Consider the following 20,374-nt stretch of genomic DNA (forward strand, 5'->3'; position numbering starts at 1 on the left):
GGCCTCTCTCCACAGCTTAGACCAGGGGGGTCATTATCTGGGGGCCCTGACTTCTTGGTGGGGGTGAGGGGGATCGATGGTTCTAAGAGGTGTGTCGACCCCGTGGAACTGTGTGCAAAGACTACATTTTCCTTGGACAGTACACAGCTTTCACCAAATTCTCAGGGAATCCCCATGATCACCCCCAAATTCTGGCATCCATTAGACAATGAAAAGACGTTGAAACCTTTCAGGAGAGCAATCTCGCATAATTATTTCCCACAGTAATCTTAATCTGGGTATACATTTGAAATTGGCAGTTTCTGTGGCCCCACCCCTTTTTGATATCGGCTTCTCTTAAACTCCACCTCCTCAGCCCACCAAGGGAACTTACTGACAATAATAGCAGTAAACATTTACAGAGCACTTTTTATATGAGCCAGACGTTGTTCTGAGTGCTTTTTTTTTCTTACATGATCTCATTTTCTCTGTAGAACAACATTATAAGGCAGATATTATTATCACCCTCATCTTGTAGAGTGGAAAATGAGCCCCAAAGAGATCTATTACTTGCCCAAGATACCACAGTGGTTATTGGCGGAGCCAGGATTTGAACGTCTGTGAAACTAGATTATTGAGTGCGGTATGCCAGGAGTGGGGCTAAGTTTTGTTCATATGGTTTCTGTTTTCATCCTCACCTCAATTTAATTAATTAGGTGTATTGTTCCCATTTTGTAGATAAATTAACTGAACTATACATTGATTTTAAAAATAATTTGGGCACTTTAGGATATACTGGTAGTTAGGTTGTAAGCAGGTTGATCTCTATCAAAAGATTAGTTCCGTTTAAAAAAAGACAATCATTACTTAGCCACAAAATATGGAATAGTTCTTATTTATTTACTTATTTGTTTATTGAGAGAGCGCGCTTGCGCTGTCTATGGGAGGGGGTTGAGGGGAGGGTCAGAGAGAGAATCTTTTTTAAAAAAAATATTTTATTTATTTATTTGACAGAAAGAGAGAGCAAGAGAGGGAACACAAGCAGGGGGAGTGGGAGAGGGAGAAGCAGGCTTCCCGCTGAGCAGGGAGCCCGCATTGGGTTCCATCCCAGGACTCTGGGATCATGACCTGAGCTGAAAGCAGACACTTAACGACTGAGCCACCCAGGTGCCCCAAGAGAGAGAATCTTAAGGGTGGAGCTGACGGGGGGCTCCATCCCTGGACCCTGAAATTATGACCTGAGCCAAAATCAAGAGTTGATGCTTTAACCGACCTCCAGTAGTTCATATTTAAATGTGAAGAATTCCAAAGTATTATTGTGAGCAGAATATCACAAATTTCTAGGTGTAATATGATATTTCGGAGGGAAAGTGAACAGTTTCAATCTGTGGTCATTTAGAACTTGATTGCCTTAATTTTTAAATCTTGATATTTATTATGTTCTAGTGTTTTCTAACTCTAAATATAGAGATTTTATGAATATAATTCCATGCTCAGCTTTGTATTTGTGTTTTCTAACAATTTCTCTTCTATCTTCAAGGATCAGTGGTCAACTGGTCAGGACAGGGGCTACAGAAATTAAGTCCAGACTTACCCTGTGAAGCTGATATTCATACTTTGATTCTGGATAAAAATCAGATTATTAAATTGGAAAATCTTGAGAAATGCCGACAATTAATACAAGTAGGTATTGCCATCTGGGGGAAATAGTTATATATGTTTATTATTTTACAAAATAATAAAATAACCTAACAAAGAGTAACTCTGCAGGCCTAGAAAGCAGTAAATCTTATCTTAAATTTTTACATGACAATTTACCTTGAAGGTGAACACATGTGCTACATTTAAAATTGACTAGCAAAAGAAGCATTTGTTAAAAAAACAAAACATTTTGTGTTGGCAAAGCGTTGTGTTGTTAAGATAACCTTTTACATCATGATGAAGGTAAAGAGTTCATTCATTCATTCTGTTAGCAAATACTTATTGGGCTCCTCTTATGTATCTGGCACTCCTCTCAAGTAGTTGCTCTGTTAAAAATGTTTTCTCTTGAACAGTTGGAGAGGGTCTGATTGCTCAGCTTTACGTATATTTTCCATTGCTTAGGAACAACCTAGAACAACAGCAACAACAAATAGTTACACTATAGAGTATTTAGATAAAATATGTGAGAAGTTCAAATTGGGTTTGTATATTTGGGAATGTTTGGCCATATAAACAAATCTTTTTAACCACCCTCATGTGAAAGTAATATGCATATTTTATTTCTAAGAGAATGATATGTTTTCTTTCCACAGTTGTCAGTGGCTAATAATCGGCTGGTGCGAATGATGGGTGTGGCCAAACTGACCCAACTCCGGGTGTTGAATTTGCCTCATAACAGCATTGGCTATGTGGAAGGGCTGAAGGATCTAGTACATTTGGAATGGCTGAATTTGGCAGGAAATAATCTCAAGGTGAATTGTTTCTTTTTTTTAGTAGTTGCGTTTTCTTTTTTTAATTTATAAAAGTATTCACTGTAAAAAAAAACTCAAGCAGTATAGAAATAAATAGAATAAAAAGTGAAAGTATCTACTCCCACTTCCCAGGGATAATTTTAGTTAACATAAACTGAAAAAAAAATTTATTTTGACACACATATGCAGTATAATATTCCTGCTTCCATCACTTAGTAGCTCTGTATTGTTGTGTAATAAATATCTCCATGTCTTATTTTTTGATATGTTAGATGAGTGGACTCAAATGATATTAATAGCTCACTTATTTTTTTTTTTAAAGACTTTATGTATTTGAGAGAGAGAGAATGAGAGAGAGAGAGAGAGCATGAGGGGGGGAGGGTCAGAGGGAGAAGCAGACTCCTTGCTGAGCAAGGAGCCTGATGCGGGACTCGATCCCGGGACTCCAGGATCATGACCTGAGCCGAAGGCAGTCGCTTAACCAGCTGAGCCACCCAGGCACCCAATAGCTCACTTATTGATCAGTTAATTTATGCTAGGTACTATTGTATTCACCTTAACTGTATTAACTCATTCAGTATCATGACAGCCTATGAAGTAGGTAAAAAATCATTATGTCTATTACATAAATGAGAAGCTGAAGTACAGAGAAGTAAAGTAACTTGCTTAAGGTCACATAGCCAGGAGTAGCAGAGCCAGGATTTGAATCCATGCAGTTTGACTTCACTCTTAACTTGTAAACTCTATACTATACCAACTGTCATGTGTTATCACTAAGGTTTTTTCAAGCTATAAATATCTGGGATGATATGATCCTCTCCTCTCGGGATAATGAAGGTAGAATCTTGCTATATAACAATTTACCAAATTCTGTTATTACTACTTCCTCTTTCTCTTGATAAATTCTCCTCTGCTTCCAATAATAAGCAGAGGAGGCAGGAGACTCAGCTATGAGGAACTAGGGAAGAATTTCATTTTTTGATTTTGTGTACATGAACTAGTGTGATGCTTTTCTTGTGATAGGTCATGGAACAAATCAGTAGCTGTGCAGCTCTACAGCACCTTGATTTATCAGACAATAACATACCCCAGATAGGTGATCTATCTAAATTGGTATCACTGAAGGTAAGTGTGTCATTTCTGACATTTTCTTGTCATTTCTGAAATTTTTATGTCATTTCTGAAATGTTATACTAATTTTATACTAATATACCAAAAGAAAGTGATCTGATTGGCCTAAAATCAGCCTATTCTGTATGGAGAACAGATTGTGTACATTATGATAAAATTTCTGTTAGAGCACCAGAAATTAAGTATGCAACTCTTTGTTTTTAGTTTCTATAATTGATTTATTTTAACTAGAACTGGTCATTGTAGTTAAGGTTAATTCTTATTTGTCATCTATGAGCATAATGAAATCCCCTTTATGCCCAATCAGCCAACACTAGCAGCTTTAGCTATATAATATGTAACATGTTGGTAAAGTTGAGAGTGATCATTCCTGAATTTGAGTTTGTTTTTTTGACACTTGGGATTGCTGTTTTTTGAGTAAAACGTATTACTAAATTTTCAAAAGGAACTTTAATTTAAAAAGTAAACCTGTAGCGTATAGCACTTTTTATGGAGGGGAATTTATCATGCAATCAGGTAAGTAACAGTTGCAATTACAGCTTCAAAAACATGTAGGCTTTTTCCACATTTTTGCATCATTGGATATCATTAGTATCATATAACTCATTAAGCCTTAGAAGCAGTATTATTAGATCAACTTTCCCCACATCTTTAGCATAAATCATTTTTAGCAATAATTACTCTAAACAATCTGATGTGTCCAGATACTAAGAATTCTGATGAACTACGGATTTTTTTTTTTCTGGAATGATTATTTTATCAGAATCCTGGGTATTAAAAGCCTTCAGTTATTCTTCATTGTTGTTGACTTAATTTGAGTCAACCTCATCTGCAAGTAGCATATTGTTCCTTCCTTAAGCTTTTAGTTTTCAAGAGAATACAGTTGTAAATTATAGGTTGTGGGTTACCTCTTTCTCTTTTGGAAAATTTGCTTTATATGTGATTTATTTTATTTTATTTATTTATTTGACAGAGAGAGAGAGAGCACAAGCAGGGGGAGCAGCAGGCAGAGGGAGAGGGAGAAGCAGGCTCCCCGCTGAGCAGGGAGCTTGATGCGGGGCTTGGTCCCAGGACCCTGGAATCAAGACCTGAGCCAAAGGCAGATGCTTAACCAACTGAGCCACCTAGGCGCCCCTATATGTGATTGTTTTAATGAATGTTTTCTTTTACTTTCCTCACCCATTATTTTGAGTGCTTCCTTTTTTTTTTTTTTTAAGAGAGAGAGCATGTGAGGAGGGTGGTAGAGGGAGAGGGAGAGAGAGACTCTTAAGCAGGCTCCACGCCCAGTGCAGAGCCCATCACAGGGCTTGATCTCATGACCCTGAGATCATGACCTGAGCCGAAATCAAGAGTCAGACACTTAACCAATTGAGCTACCCAGTTGCCCCTTGATTTTTTTTTTTAAGATTTTATTTTTTTTTAATTTTATTTTTTTAAAGATTTTATTTATTTATTTGAGAGAGAGCGAATGAGAGACAGAGAGCACAAGAGGGAAGAGGGTCAGAGGGAGAAGCAGACCCCCTGCTGATCAGGGAGCCCGATGCGGGACTCGATCCCGGGACTCCAGGATCATGACCTGAGCCGAAGGCAGTCGCTTAACCAACTGAGCCACCCAGGCACCCTAAGGGCACCCTAAGATTTTATTTTTAAGAAATCTCCACCCAGGGCGCCTGGGTGGCTCAGTTGGTTAAGCGACTGCCTTCGGCTCAGGTCATGATCCTGGAGTCCCGGGATTGAGTCCCGCATCGGGCTCCCTGATCAGCAGGGGGTCTGCTTCTCCCTCTGACCCTCTTCCCTCTCGTGCTCTCTCTCAAATAAATAAATAAAATCTTTAAAAAAAAAAAAAAAAGAAATCTCCACCCAACATGGGGCTAGAATTCATAACCCTGAGATCAAGAGTCACATGCTGTACTGACTGAGCCAGCCAAGCACCCCTATTTTGATGTTTTAAAAGGAAATGAACAATATGTTGGAAATTGCTCAAGTTTTAATAATTTAAATCTCAAAAAATGCTATTTATTACACTAAGCTGTATGTTCTTGGACAAATCTTTAAACTTTCTTGAGCTTAGAATGTGGACATGAAAAGAGAGAGTTGGACCAGAAGACCACCTAGGACCCTTGTAGCATTAATAGTCTGCTTTGTAAGTGATGAAAAGTATAATAAAATAGATCCTTTTATTTTTATATGCACCATTTTAGTTATGTCAAAAGTAGATAAATTGTAATCTTTTCATTTGTAATTCATCCTGTTTTTACTTTCAAGACCCTGCTTTTACATGGAAACATCATCACCTCTCTTAGAATGGCACCTGCTTATCTACCCAGAAGTCTTGCTATACTTTCCTTGGCAGAAAATGAAATTCGGGACTTAAATGAGGTAAAATTGGAGGGTATTCTGTGGGATCCAGGAAGCTGCAAAGTACCGAAGAGACTCAGGAGAAAGTTGTGAGCTCACTTGTTAACTGTGAGCATCTTGGAAGATACTGCCAAAAAGATGAAACACTTGACTCAAGATGATCATTATTTTTCTTTCTACTTTTTCTTAATGTCAGTGGGTCATTAAGGCTTAATTTCATTTGTAATGCTGCCACTGTTATTCCATTTGGAACTGATTTGTGGTAGAGGTATATCTACGTTAAAGGGATCAATAAGGACACTACACCTTTCTCTGGCTGCTATTATGTTTTCAAAATAGGATTTTCTCTGTTAGGAAACAGTGCTGATACTTTGTAAGGTATTGTGCAGCAAGGACAGATGGCCATATTGATGGAATTTTGGAAGTCAGTGGATAATGTAAGAGTGTTACTTGTTGCTTTTCAGAACAAGAGGGAAATTGTTACATTCTCAAATTGACAAAGATGTGTACTCAAAGGAAGCCCTGTGCTTAATACTAAATAGTCCATTTCATTCAACAAAGATATCCTTTGTTCCAGATCTCTTTTTTGGCATCCTTAACTGAACTGGAACAGTTATCGATCATGAACAATCCTTGTGTGATGGCAACACCGTCCATTCCAGGGTTTGACTATCGGCCATACATTGTCAGCTGGTGCTTAAACCTCAGAGTCCTAGATGGATACGTGATTTCTCAGAAGGAAAGGTGAATATGACCTTTTTTTTAAGATTTTATTTATTTGAGAGAAAGAATGAGAGAGAGAGAGCACATGAGAGGGGGGAGGGTCAGAGGGAGAAGCAGACTCCCCGCTGAGCAGGGAGCCCGATGCGGAACTCGATCCTGGGACTCCAGGATCATGATCTGAGCCGAAGGCAGTCACCCAACCAACTGAGCCACCCAGGCGCCCTGAATATGACCTTTTTAATGTCACATTTATCATGGAAGTTACTGAAAAGACCATTTCTAACTTACTACAGATTACTAAACTGAATATTTCTTAAAATGTGCATTTAGGAATTAAGATCATTAATGCAGTCATATAGCAAACTAACTATATGCTGGTCATTTAGGATTTTCTGTCCTTTCTAAGAAAGGATAAGAAATAAATATCAGTCTGAGAGGTTGGGGCTAGTGAGTTTAACTTAACGCCCAACATACAACAATTTGATTACTGAAAGTTCTTTTGTTAATTGGTTGTTTGCAGGGCTTAGAGCATTTTCTATAGAAATCATATTATGGATGCTGTGTAGGGTCTCAGATCAATCCCACAAAAGCTTCTAATCCATCTTATATGTAAGGGCAGTATTAGTAATAGGACCCGGGGTGCCTCAATTGTTCAGTTGGTTAAGCATCTGACTCTTAGTTTTGGATCAGGTCATGATCTCACAGTGTGGGTTTAAGCCCTGTGTTGGGCTCCATGCTGAGCCTGGAGTCTGCTTGAGATTCTCTCTTTCTCTTTCTGCCCTTGCCCCTGCTTGCACACATGCATGTGCATGCTCTCTCTCTCTCTCTCAAATAATAAGGAAAATATTTAGGGGTACCTGGGTGGCTCAGTCGGTTAAGCGTCCCATTCTTGGTTTTGGCTTAGGTCATGATCTCATGGGTTGTGGGATCAAGCCCCGTGTAGAGCACTGCACTCAGCGTGGAGCCTGCTTGAAAGATTCTCTCCCTCTGCCTCTCCCCCTGCTCACTATCTCTCTCTCTTTCAAATAAATAAATAAGTCTTTAAAAAAAATTAAAATCTTAAAATAGGACCTAATTATCCTTTATAACAATGATTCTGTGGGAAAATTCATGCAGAGTTTCAGTTTGGAACTGGTAGCAGACATACTGATTGTCCTTCTCTACTCATAACGTGTGAAGCAGCAGAAGTGGAAACTTTCCTATCTCTAAGCATTGATGGTTTCTGCACTTGGAGCTGGGACTCCTACATGACGGGGTCTTCTGGGCACTGGCACATGATCATTGGAATCAGAACTTTAGGGGAGATAAGAAACTAGGATGTGAACAAGAGGGGGTGGAGTTGGAGGGGATAGTATGAATTGAGATGAGTTTATTCTCTTCACTTTGCCTCATTTCACTTTCTCCTCTCAGTGTGTACATACATGCATTCATGGACTCAACAGGTACATTATTCCTCACCATTTTTGTCCACTTCTACTAGAGACTGGTATATCTCCTTGAGGAGTATCCTGGTGGAAGGATGAGTGGTAGATTACAGACAGGGTTTTCCTTTTCCTTCTTCCTGCTCTTTCATCTAGTTGCTGAATAAGATGTGAGGCAGTGAGGAATGATAGCCAGGACCTACATAGCGGTGATGCTGGTGGAGGGTGAGTGACATACATCAGGTCTAGTTTGCCTACAAAACAAAAAATTGTGGCTTTTCCTTTCTCTTGCAGTATGTGTTGCTACGTACTCAGAAACTGATTCTGTTTTCAACTATGGATAGTTTTAAAGCTTGAATATGGGTTTACCTTGATTATCTTCTCTGACTTTTCCTTTCCTTTTATTTTAAGATTTTATTTATTTGACAGAGACACAGCGAGAGAAGGAACACAAGCAGGAGGAGTGGGAAAGGGAGAAGCAGGCTTCCTGCTGAGCAGGAACTCGATGCGGGGCTCGATCCCAGGACCCTGGATCATGACCTGAGCCGAAGGCAGATGCTTAATGACTGAACCACCCAGGCGCCCCCGACTTTTCCTTTAAGAGAAAAAAAATACTTGTCAGATTTTTCTATATGAGTAGGATTGGCAATATTGTCATATATGGGAGGTAGCATGGTGAGATAGGCAGAGAGAAGGGTTTGGTGTAAAGAGAGACATGGGAAAAGGGACAAGAGAAGATTTCACATGTTTCCCTGCCACTCATTAGCTGTGTGGCCTGGGCAAGTTCCTTAGCTTCTCTGAGCTTTAGTTTTCTCATCTGTAAAATGTGGATGATACTACCTAGCTTTTAAGAATGAGGATTAAGGCTAATGCATACGGCATAATATTGGCCATATGGTAGGTGCTTAAAAAATGGTAATTGTCATTATTACTAAAAGATAGGGACTAGGAATCGAAGCATTTTGTAGAAACTAAAGCAAGTGTTAAAAAGCAGAAGATATTTGGGGTGCCTGGCTGGCTCAGTTGATAGAGCATGCAACTCTAGATCTCAGGGTCATGAGTTCAAGCTCCATGTTGGACACAGAGCTTACTTAAAAAAATAAAAAGCAGAAGATATCTGTTGAATAGATGAATAATAATGCGAAGGCTATGTTTCTGTACAGTGGAAATGGTTTTAATCCAAGTGACTTTAAGGTGAATTTGAATGTTTTTTAAACTTTCTCTAATTTAAGAGACTTCAGGAGGTAGGGAAGTGTGGGCTTTCACTTGGGGTGGTCTTTCTCTCTGTAGGGTCATCCTACACTAAATAAATATGGGGGGAAGGAAGGGTGGGAGTATAGCACAACAGCAACAGTTTCTTTTCCCCCCCAACATTTAAAAAAACTTGCAAGGTAGCATATAATTCAGATGTAGTTAAAAAAATAATATTTAGAAATACCTACATAGTCACCACTGAGAATAAGAAAAGAACATAACGAGCATTCCAGAGATTTCCTTTACTTTGCTCCCATCAGAACTCCCCTCCCCACCATATATAACCATTGTACTGCCTTTTTGATAATTCAGAAAGATTATTTTTTTCCTGGTACTATGAGGTTTTCAACCAACTTCCACCAGAGTAGCTAAAATTAAAAGGACAGACAATACTAAGTGTTGATGAGTATGTGGAGCAATTAGAACTCTCATACACTGTTCTAGGAGTGTAAGTGGTGCAATCACTTTGAAAAACTGGCATATTTAGTGAAGCTAACCATGCAAATACCCTATGACCCAGCAATTTGACTTCTGGTATATATCCTACAGAACTAGGTGCTTATGTCTACCAGAAGACATGTACAAGCATGTTCATAGTAGCCTTACTCATAACAGCTGCAAACATTTTGGAGCTATTTGGTACATTTGGGAAACAATCCAAATGTCAGTCCATAGAAGAATGAGTCAATAGTTACATGCAAACTAAGGAACCTAGATTGTTGTTGATGCCATAGTAGAGAAAAATGCTGCTGCAGTTGATGTCTGAGACAACTCTGTAGTCTACACAGTGGTTCTGTGTTTGAAAACAACTCTGGAAGTATTCTAAGGGAGAGCTCTTGTATTAAAATTCAATCCCTGAGCAGTGTTCAAAACATTTTCCTGGTCAACCTTGGGAATTGCCCTGAAGGACAGGAAGGAATTTCCAGTTTTTGTTTCTACCCAGCCTGTTATTTGCAGGGAACATCCAGATTAAACATTTTCTTTATTATGACTGAGCCAGCCAGGCACCATGGAAAGTATCCTGGGTGCTTTGATGACTTTAGGTAGCCAGATCTTGAGTGTGTGTGTCACTGGAAAGAGTAATTTGAGCTGTCACCCATCCCTGTGGTGCTGTGGCTGAGTGGTTTCTCAGAGGCACACCTATGGAAAGACCAGCACCTTTGTGCAGTACCTCAGTATTTGGAGTTCTTTCTGAATTTGTTTCCATTTCTGTTTGACTATTTATAGGACCTAGTCCCAAGCTACACTTCTGTTGTTTAGTTGAAGATTAGAATTTAGGGAGCAGAATTTTGGAGATGTTTCTTTTTTGAAAGGATTTTTAAAATACATACAGAAATAGAGAGAGTACCATAATGAACCCCTAAATACCCACCATGCCACTTCAACAGTTACCAACTTTGCCAGTCGTTTCACGTATCCCCACATTTTTGTTGGAGTATTATTTATTTATTTAAGATTTTATTTATTTGAGAGCACAAAGAGAGAGCATGAGCGGAGGAGAGGAGCAGAGGGAGAGGGAGAGGGAGAAGGAGGCTCCCTGCTGAGCAAGGAGCCTGACATGGGGCTCAATCCCAGGACACTGAGCCACCCAGGTGCCCTGTTGAAGTATTTTAAAAGCAGATACCAGATATCATTTCATCTAATACTCCTTTTTTTTTTAACGAGAAAGAGCAGATTATTTTATTCTATTTTTTAAACTCAAACTTTTTTTTATTTTTCTATTTTTATTTATTTAAAGATTTTATTTATTTGACAGAGAGAGGGAGAGAGGGAACAAGCAGGGGGAGCAGCAGGAAGAGGGAGAGGGAGAAGCAGGCTCTCTACCAAGCAGGGAGCCCAATGCGGGGCTTGATCCCAGGACCCTGGGATCATGACCTGAGCTGAAGGCAGATGCTTAACTGACTGAGCCACCCAGACACCCCTAAAACTCAAACTTTTTTTTAAAGATTTTATTTATTTTAGTGAGAGATAGAGAGTGTGGGCAGGGGGAGAGGCAGAAGGAGAGGGAGAGAGTCTCAAGTCGACTCCACGCTAAGCATGGAGCCCAATGCGGGACTTGATCTAATGACCCTGAGAGAGCATGACCTGAGCCAAAATCAAGAGTTGGATGCTTAACTGATTGAGCCACCCAAGTGCCCCAAGAGCAGATTGTTTTAAAATTTTCTCTCTTAATCGTTGTTACTTGTTATATTATGTAAATTGTTCCTTCAGTTTCAAGAGAAGAATCATATTCTAATGATTTGAAATTAATATGTTAGAGCTGAATGAATTTTAATTTTATTTTTCTTTGAATTGTCAGTGATGTTTTAATGGGTAAGGAGATTTTTTTACCTAGGAGAATATTTTATGGATTAATAAACTTGTGTAATGATATGTTTATTGATGAATGTGAAGCAGAAGCAGAGAAACATGTTACAGTAGTTGATGCTAGGCAGTTTGTGATTTTCCTCACACACTTAAAACTGTGGAATATTCAAGTCAGAGCTTAGTTTCTCTCCTCCTACTTTCACTTCTCTTTCCTTCCCAACTACAAACCATCTATAACTCGGAAATGTTGCTTGCTGGCTAATATTAAAGTTGGTGATTATCCTTTGGTATGGACCTCTTTTGGGAACAGCTTTTCAACACACCATTTGCTTGGCAGGAGAACTTATGGAAATTTAGAGCAGATTTCAAGAACATTCTGAATGGTTTTTTTTAATTTTTAGAGAGTGAGAAAGCGAGTGAGCACAGGTTGGGGGAGCTGTAGAGGGAGAAGGGAGAGAGAGAGAATCTTAAGCAGGCTCCATGCCCAGTGTGGAGCCCAACACAGGGCCTGATCCCACGACCCTGAGATCATGACCTGAGCTGAAATCAAGAGTCAGATGCTTAACTGAACTGAGCCACCCAGGCACCCTGATCTTTATTTAATACACAGACTCATTCTTGGAAGAAATACTTAAATTATTTTTATTAGGTAGAATAAAATTTTTTTTAAAGATTTTATTTATTTGTCAGAGAGAGAGTGCATAAGCAGGGGGAGCGGCAGGCAGTGAGAGAGGGAGAAGCGGACTCCCTGCTGAGCAGGGAGCCCGATGACGGGCTCCATCCCAGGACCCTGGGATCATGACCTGAGCTGAAGGCAGACACTTAACTGACTGAGTCACCCAGGCGTCCCTAGAATAAAATTTTTATCTTTAGACTAAGATTGGGATTCTGAGACTTCAGTTAATCAGTTAGGCATACCTTGTATCTCATTATTAGAAAACAGTTTTTCCTTTCTTGTGATACTGGCAAATCACAGAAAATTAATCTTATTTTATTTGCACCGTGACTCTTTTGCATGATTTAATGAGTTATCAAAGGGCCAGTTTTCTTTCAGTCTATAATAGAACTCGGGTGGCTTGACAATTTTGGACTGTAGTTTGTATGATGTGGATACCTTAATATCACGGTCCAAGTAAATGGTTGTGGATTGAAAGTGATTTTCGAACTATTTGCAAAATGATCCAACCTCAACTTCAAGTTGAGGGGTAGATTTAAGTATGGTGAAACTGAGGCAATGGCATGTTAATTTAAAAAAATCGAAACATATATGTAAAAGTAAACAGTAGTGTAATGACCTCCCATGAATCTATCATCCAACTGCAACAGTTTACAGCTCATGGCCAACCTAGTTGTCTGTGCCTTCATCCACTCTCTATTCTATATTATTTTCAAGCAAATCTCACAGTACATGTAATTTCAACTGTGAATATTTCAGCATATATCTCTAAAAGATAAAGGCTCTTTTTTTTTTTTTTTAAAGATTTTATTTATTTATTAGAGAGAGATAGCGAGAGTAGAAACACAAGCAGGGGGAGTGGGAGAGGGAGAAGCAGGCTTCCCGCCGAGCAGGGAGCCCGATGCGGGGCTCGATCCCAGGACTCTGGGATCATGACCTGAGCCAAAGGCAGACACTTAACGACTGAGCCACCCAGGCGCCCAAAGATAAAGGCTCTTAATGAAATAACTACAATACTATTATCATATCTCAAAAAATTTCACAATTCCTTAGTAACATCAGGTATTAGTTCAGTGCTTACATTTCTAATAGCCCTCATAAATGCAGTTTTTAAATGTTTTTTTTGGAAACAGGATCCAAATAAGACCTTCCACTGTGTTTGGTTGATACATCTTTTAAATTTCTTTCTTGCTTTTTTAGTGACTTACAACATTAATTTGTTATTATTGAATGCTCTATGGGCTGGCTATGCATATTGGGTGGTTCTCATGAGCTTGTGGTGAGATCACACAGAGCTTGGCTAGATGTCCAAGATGATGCTTTTAAATCTCTTTTAATTTATAGGTTTCTTCTCTTTTATTTTCTTTGCTTTCTTTTCTCTCTTTTTGGTTGTAGTTGAAAAAAATCAGATTATGTGGGGGTGCCTGGGTGGCTCAGTCGGTAAGCGTCTGCCTTCGGCTCAGGTCATGATCACAAGATCCTGGGATTGAGCCCCACGTTAGGCTCCCTGCTCTGTGGGAAGTCTGCTTCTCCCTCTCACATTCCCCCTGCTTGTGTTCCCTTTCTCGCTGTGTCTGTCTCTGTCAAATAAATAAATAAAATAAAATTAAAAAATCAGATTATGTGTCCTGTAGAGTTTCCCACTGTGCTTATTTTGCTGATTAAATTCCTGTGTCCTATCTTATATTTCCTGTGAATTGGTAGGAGGATGTGGAGGTTTCATCAGATTTAGGCTTGCTTTCTTATATTTCCTGTATATTGGTAAGAGGATGTAGAGGTTTCATCAGACTTAGGCTTTTTAGTGGAGTGGACTACTTTTTGGGTTCTGTCAAGCACACACACACAAGGAGACACATAGTGTTTGGTTGTCCTTCATGTTATTAGTAGCTATTAATGATCAATGCCTAAAACCATTAATTCATTTTCACTAAGAGCTTCAAAATGGTGAGATTTTAATTCATTCATTTTATTAGCTGGAATACTTCTATAAAGTAACTATTTGGCCCCTCATGTTTAGTTTGTATAGGAAAGACAGAATTAATAATATTGAATTCTTGCCCTTTATTTATCAGTTTTTAAAAATAATGAGTTGGTGGTTCACTAGCATCCTCCAGCTGTGACCAATTAGCTTTTTTTTAACTGTCATTATGAATTAATGGATTAAAATGTAACTGATGTATTTAGGTACTTTATTTTGATAGTGAATAGAGGAAATACTTATTGCTTCTTTGAAAATAATTTAAAGATATTTGGAACGATGAGTGCAACTCTGTGGAAGTACCCCTAAGCAAAAACAAAGGTTTAAAACATTAGAAGAGTAAAGGGAGTGAATCAGAAGGAAAGATTTTTTTTTTTAATATTTTATTTATTTATTTGACTGAGACACAGTGATAGAGGGAACACAAGCAGGGGGAGTGGGAGAGGGAGAAGCATGCTTCCCGCCGAGCAGGGAGCCCGATGTGGGGCTGGATCCCAGGACCCTGGGATCATGATCTGAACCAAAGGCAGACGCTTAACTGACTGAGCCACCCAGGCGCCCCTCTACTGAAGTTTTTATTTTTTTAAAAGATTTTATTTATTTATTTGACTGAGACACAGCGAGAGAGGGAACACAAGCAGGGAGAGTGGGAGAGGGAGAAGCAGGCTTCCCGCCGAGCAGGGAGCCCGATGTGGGGCTCGATCCCAGGACCCTGAGATCATAACCTGAGTCAAAGGCAGACACTTAACGACTGAACCACCCAGGTGCCCCCAGAAGGAAAGATTAAAAAAAAAAGAACTTATAACTGAATTTATGAAAATCATCCAGTGATGCTGTAAATTAAGGAAGATCATTGTTGCTTCAAAATGTATCTTGTCTATGCTGGTGTCATATCCTCTACTGTATGTTCCCTAATTCCAGTTTGAAAGCTGAATGGCTCTATAGTCAAGGCAAGGGGAGAGCATATCGGCCAGGCCAGCATATCCAGCTTGTGCAGTATCTGGCTACAGTCTGTCCTCTCACTTCCACACTGGGTCTTCAGACTGCAGAGGATGCCAAACTAGAGAAGATTCTGAGCAAACAGAGGTAAGCCCCTTTATTTGTAGCAGCTGATAATTCACAAGTGGAAATACCTGGGTCTTTCCTGCATGGGTCGTAGGACTGGGGCAAGTGCTGTGACCCATGTTTCTGGGCACTTGGGCCCCTTGTTACTGCAGCAGTCCTGCAGGGGAACTAAACCATGCAGTACTGTCAAGCTTGCTCTACAGCAGCTGCATTGTTCATCATTTCCTGAGTGGGGAGAGCCGAGCAGTATGGGGGACCGGGATTTAAAAAAAAAAAAAATTTATACTTTTAATGTAGGTGTTTCATATGGGTTCTTTAATACTAACATTAAAGAATGAAGCTAGAAGGATGTACTAGTCACTTCTTTTATCAGAGAGCCTGCCTTTGAGTGTTTGTGCATGTGTGTGCCTATAAGGGTGTCTGTGGGATTGTGATTTAAAAATAAGTTTTTTGTTTTTTTTTTTTAAGATTTTATTTATTTGCGAGAGAGAGAATGAGAGACAGAGAGCATGAGAGGGAGGAGGGTCAGAGGGAGAAGCAGACTCCCTGCTGAGCAGGGAGCCTGATGCGGGACTCAAGCCCGGGACTCCAGGATCGTGACCTGAGCCGAAGGCAGTCGCTTAACCAACTGAGCCACCCAGGCGCCCTAAAAATAAGTTTCTTTTATTTAAAGATTTTATTTATTTATTTGACAGAGAGAGAGAGAGAGAGAGAGAGAGAGAACACAAGCAGGGGGAGTGGGAGAAGCACGCTCTCCGCTGAGCAGGGAGCCCGATCCGGGGCTCGATCCCAGGACCCCGGGATCATGACCTGAGCCGAAGGCAGATGCTTAACGACTGAGCCACCCAGGCACCCCTTAAAAATAAGTTTCTTAACCTTTCAATCCAGTGCTTTCAAGATGAGCACTGATTGACTTTATAATTTGGTAGTGATGAAAGAGCTCTACTTTGAAAACTTGTAAATTTCTACCTTTTTGACAGTATTATGTAAGAAGCAGAAAACTTTCTTTTTGTGGTTTGTGTTAAATCCCATCAGATGTTATTGATTTTTAGGTTTCATCAGAGACAGTTGATGAACCAAAGCCAAAGTGAAGAGCTAGCTCCTCTTGCTCCTACTGAAACAAGAGCACCCCTTATACCTGAGCATTCAAGCCCTGTTCAAGATGGCCAGATAGTCCAGGAAAGCGGTATGAAATTAATTGATCTCTGATCCGTTTTCTCCCAAGTTGTTCCATCTGTTGGGTACCATAAAGGAGGAAAAAGTACATATTTTCATAATTTTTGGTTTGTTAAGTGAACATTTAGGTCTTATATTTTATATATGTATATATACAGACATAAATGTAAAATTACTGTATTTTAAAGTGTTAATTTTAATTTTAATTTATTTTTTTGGTGAGCAGCAAAGCAAGGTTTATTGAGTGATAGTGAAGTGATAGTATAAAGCTCCCGAGGAGGGAAGGCACCCAAGAGGGTTGCCCAGTGTTAATTTTTTTTTTTTTGATTCATTAAAATATTTATTGAGCAGCTAGGGAGATACAAAAGTGATTAAAACATCATAAAGAGGTGAGGCAAATGCACACATCATAGAAAGCCAAGTGTGAGGGGTCACTGAATCACAACAGTCAAAAGAAAAGTGGTTTAGGAGATCAAGAATGAGATTGCTTCCAGCCAGTGTTAATTTTTATTTATTATTTTTGTCACTGGTAATTTTTTAAAGTTTTTTATTTTAATTCTGGTATAGTTAATACACAATGTTATATTAGTTTTGGATATACAGTATAGTGATTAAACAATTCCATACATTAATCAGTGCTCATCTTGATAAGTGCCCTCCTTAATCTCATCACCTATTTCACCCATCCCTCCATCCACCTCTCCTCTGGTAACCATCAGTTTGTTCTCTATAGTTAAGAGTCTGTTTCTTGGTTTGTCTCTTTCTCTTTTTTCCTTTGCTCATCTGTTTTGTTTCTTAAATTCCACATATGAGTGGTATATGGTTCTTGTCTTTCTCTGAATGACTTATTTCACTTAGCGGTATACTCTCTAGATCCATCCATGTTGTTGCAAATGGCAAGATTTCATTCCTTATAATGGCTGAATATTAATCCATCGTGTGTGTGTGTGTGTGTGTGTATAAATATCTCACATCTTCTTTATCCATTTATCTATCGATGGACACCTGGGCTGCTTCCATAATTTGGCGATTGTAAATAATGCTGCAGTGAACAGAGGGGTGCATGTATCCCTTTGAATTAGTGTTTTTGTATTTTTGGGATAAATACCCAGTAGTGCGATAACTGGATCATCTGGTAATTCTATTTTTAACTTTTTGAGGAACCTCCATCCTGTTTTCCACAATGGCTGCACCAGTTTATGTTCCCACCAACAGTGCACAAAGGTTCCTTTTTCTCTACATCATTGCCATCAGTTGTTGTTTCTTGTGTTTTTGATTTTAGCCATTATGACAGTTGTGAGGTGATAATCTCATTGTAGTTTTGATTTGCATTTCCCTGATGATGAGTGATGTTGAGTATCTTTTCATGTGTCTGTTGGCCGTTTGTATATCTTTGGAGAAATGTCTGTTCATGTCTTCTAATTTTTGATTGGATTATTTATTTTTGGTGTGTTGAGTTGTATCAATTCTTTAAATATTTTGGATGCTAACCCTTTATCGGATATGTCATTTGCAAATATCTTCTCCTATTCCGTAGGTTGCCTTTCCATTTTGTTGATTGTTTCCTTCACTGTGCTTTATTTCTAATTTTTAAAATATATTCAGAGTTGCTACCTTTTGTATTGACCTGATCTTTGATTATGCTAATGATTAATATAAGAATTTATTTTCTTAAAAGTCTTTGGTGTGATGTTTTAGGCATATTGGAGGACATCACCAAAGCATTTTAGTGCATTTTACTATATTTCAGGGGTTAGATTTCATTACAAAGATACAACTAAAAACCTTTTTAAATATTTAGTGGTTTCAATGATACTTTGTTGATTCTTCTAGAACCCGTCATCCAAGTCAATTCTTGGGTTGGGATTAACAGTAATGGTGATCAATTATATGCTATTAAGAGTAACTTTCCAGCCTCTGTACACACTACAAGATATTCTCGAAATGACCTGCACTTGGAAGACATACAAACAGATGAGGACAAGTTAAACTGTAGTCTTCTCTCTTCAGAGTCTACTTTTATGCCAGTTACATCAGGACTCTCTCCAGTGTCACCTACAGTTGAGCTGAGGCTACAAGGCATTAACCTGGGCCTAGAAGATTATGGTCTTGCAGATGAATCTGTGAAAGGGCTGGAAAACCAGGACTTTAATAAGGAAGATGAAAAGGCTTTTTGGACTGCAAATGAGAATTCCGTTCAAATGAAGGAAAGTGTCATCAGTACAGAGGTAAATGAGAAAGATGGGCTATTACCTTGTCTGGAGCCAACAGTAACTAGTGCTGTCTTGAAGGATGACACCCATAGTCTTACATCTTTTCCTGAGTCAGTTGGACACAGTGTCTTCCATACACAGCCAGACAGTGAAGAAACCATGTCTCAGTCAGCTTCGGAGAAACTTCCCTGTGGGATTTTAACCCAGAGATCTGTTGCTCTGGGACAAGATAAAGTTGCCCTTCAGAAATTGAATGAAGCAGCCACCAAACTTCAGGCCTATTGGCGGGGCTTTTATGCCAGGAACTACAACCCCCAAGCTAAAGATGTGCGTCATGAAATTCGACTGCGCAGAATGCAGGAACACATTGTTTGCTTAACTGATGAAATAAGGAGGTAGGTAAAAAATCCTTGTTTAGGTGCTGTTTTGTTGATTTGGGAGTGTCAGAGTCTTCGAGTTGATTCAGAACACTGAACCATTGCTGTTATGGTCAGGACACTTCATATGCTGTTGCCACTCTCGGTTTCTTTGTCTCCTATAACATACTGAAAGCATCTTGAGGGCAGGAACTGCCATATGCATTTCCACCGCTAGCATGGCAATTGGTACATTGATGCAGTACAGCAGTAAATGGTGAATAATTGCTTGTCTTATAGATGTTTGTAAACTTAGACATAAAAAGGTACAGAAAATGTAGAAAAACTGAATAAGCATAGAAATGAGAAGATGAGAAAGTCTACATGGAACCCAGTAGGTAACAGAATTAAAGAAAGGAGTGGGGGCTTAAAAGGGGCTAAAATTCTGGGGCAATGGTAGGAATTATTCCTCACTTCTGTGGCTGACGTTTTACTGACTGCCAGCCAGGAAAATTAGGAGTTCATAAATTTATTTTGAGTATTAGTATTGCAACTAGCAACATTTATTAATATTATCAAGTGGAAGGGGAGGAGGCAGTAAAAGAGACTGGGAAGGGACAGCCAGTGTGATAGGAAGATGGGGTGTGTGTCTCAACTTCGATAAGGAAATGTCTTAGGAGAGAAGAGAGGTGACGTCGGGAGGACAGGATTATATGTTTAATTTAGAAGCTGGAGGTTATTGGTGACTATACTGGGGGATCCTGGGACTATTCTCAGATTTGATGATTTGCGAAACGGACTCACAAAACTCAGGGAAGCTATTCTGTTCATGATTATGGTGTATTCAAGTGAAAGGATACAGACTAAAGTCAGCAAAGAAAAAAGGTGCCTAGGGCAGAGTCCAGGAGAGCAGGCACGAACTTCTAGTTGTCTTCTTCCAGTGGAGTTGTATAGGTAGGGCTTGAATCTCTTGGCAGTAATGTGTGACAACACATATGAAGTATTGCCAACCAGGAAAGTTCACTGAAGCCCTGACTACAGGGTTTTTATTGGGTGTCAATCTTGTAGGCATTGAGTGCCTGTATGACTGACCTTAACTACTTAGACCTTAGCTCCTACCCAAGGTCAGACTGATACCGTGTCTGTATTAGGTGAACAAAACAAGTATTCACCTGAAAGCACATTGTTAGCATAAACTATCTGGTTTGGCCCCGAGCCCCATGTATACACAGATACTCTTACCAAGCAGGATAGTCCAAGGATTATGTCCTCATCAGTCAAAGC

The 20,374-nt window shown here is 39.3% G+C and overlaps 1 protein-coding gene across 2 annotated transcripts in view; it reads left to right on the top strand.

Annotated features, from left to right (window-relative positions):
• CEP97 (centrosomal protein 97) overlaps window positions 1–20,374 on the top strand; it is a 43,259-nt gene that overhangs the window by 17,177 nt on the left and 5,708 nt on the right. Inside the window, exons 3-10 of one of the 2 annotated variants that reach the window (XM_064585597.1) lie at window positions 1,520–1,662; window positions 2,274–2,432; window positions 3,456–3,557; window positions 5,829–5,942; window positions 6,499–6,665; window positions 15,202–15,366; window positions 16,398–16,531; window positions 18,355–19,129. In XM_064585597.1, coding sequence (XP_064441667.1) covers window positions 1,520–1,662; window positions 2,274–2,432; window positions 3,456–3,557; window positions 5,829–5,942; window positions 6,499–6,665; window positions 15,202–15,366; window positions 16,398–16,531; window positions 18,355–19,129 — 1,759 coding nt within the window. The remainder of the gene's footprint in view (window positions 1–1,519; window positions 1,663–2,273; window positions 2,433–3,455; window positions 3,558–5,828; window positions 5,943–6,498; window positions 6,666–15,201; window positions 15,367–16,397; window positions 16,532–18,354; window positions 19,130–20,374) is intronic. The other variant, XM_064585622.1, reaches the window with a different exon arrangement.

Source organism: Mirounga angustirostris, unplaced genomic scaffold (assembly GCF_029215605.1).
Source record: "Mirounga angustirostris isolate CCGP_5_RB_7025 unplaced genomic scaffold, mMirAng1.0.hap1 SCAF_1, whole genome shotgun sequence".
Taxonomy (NCBI): Eukaryota; Metazoa; Chordata; class Mammalia; order Carnivora; family Phocidae; genus Mirounga; species Mirounga angustirostris.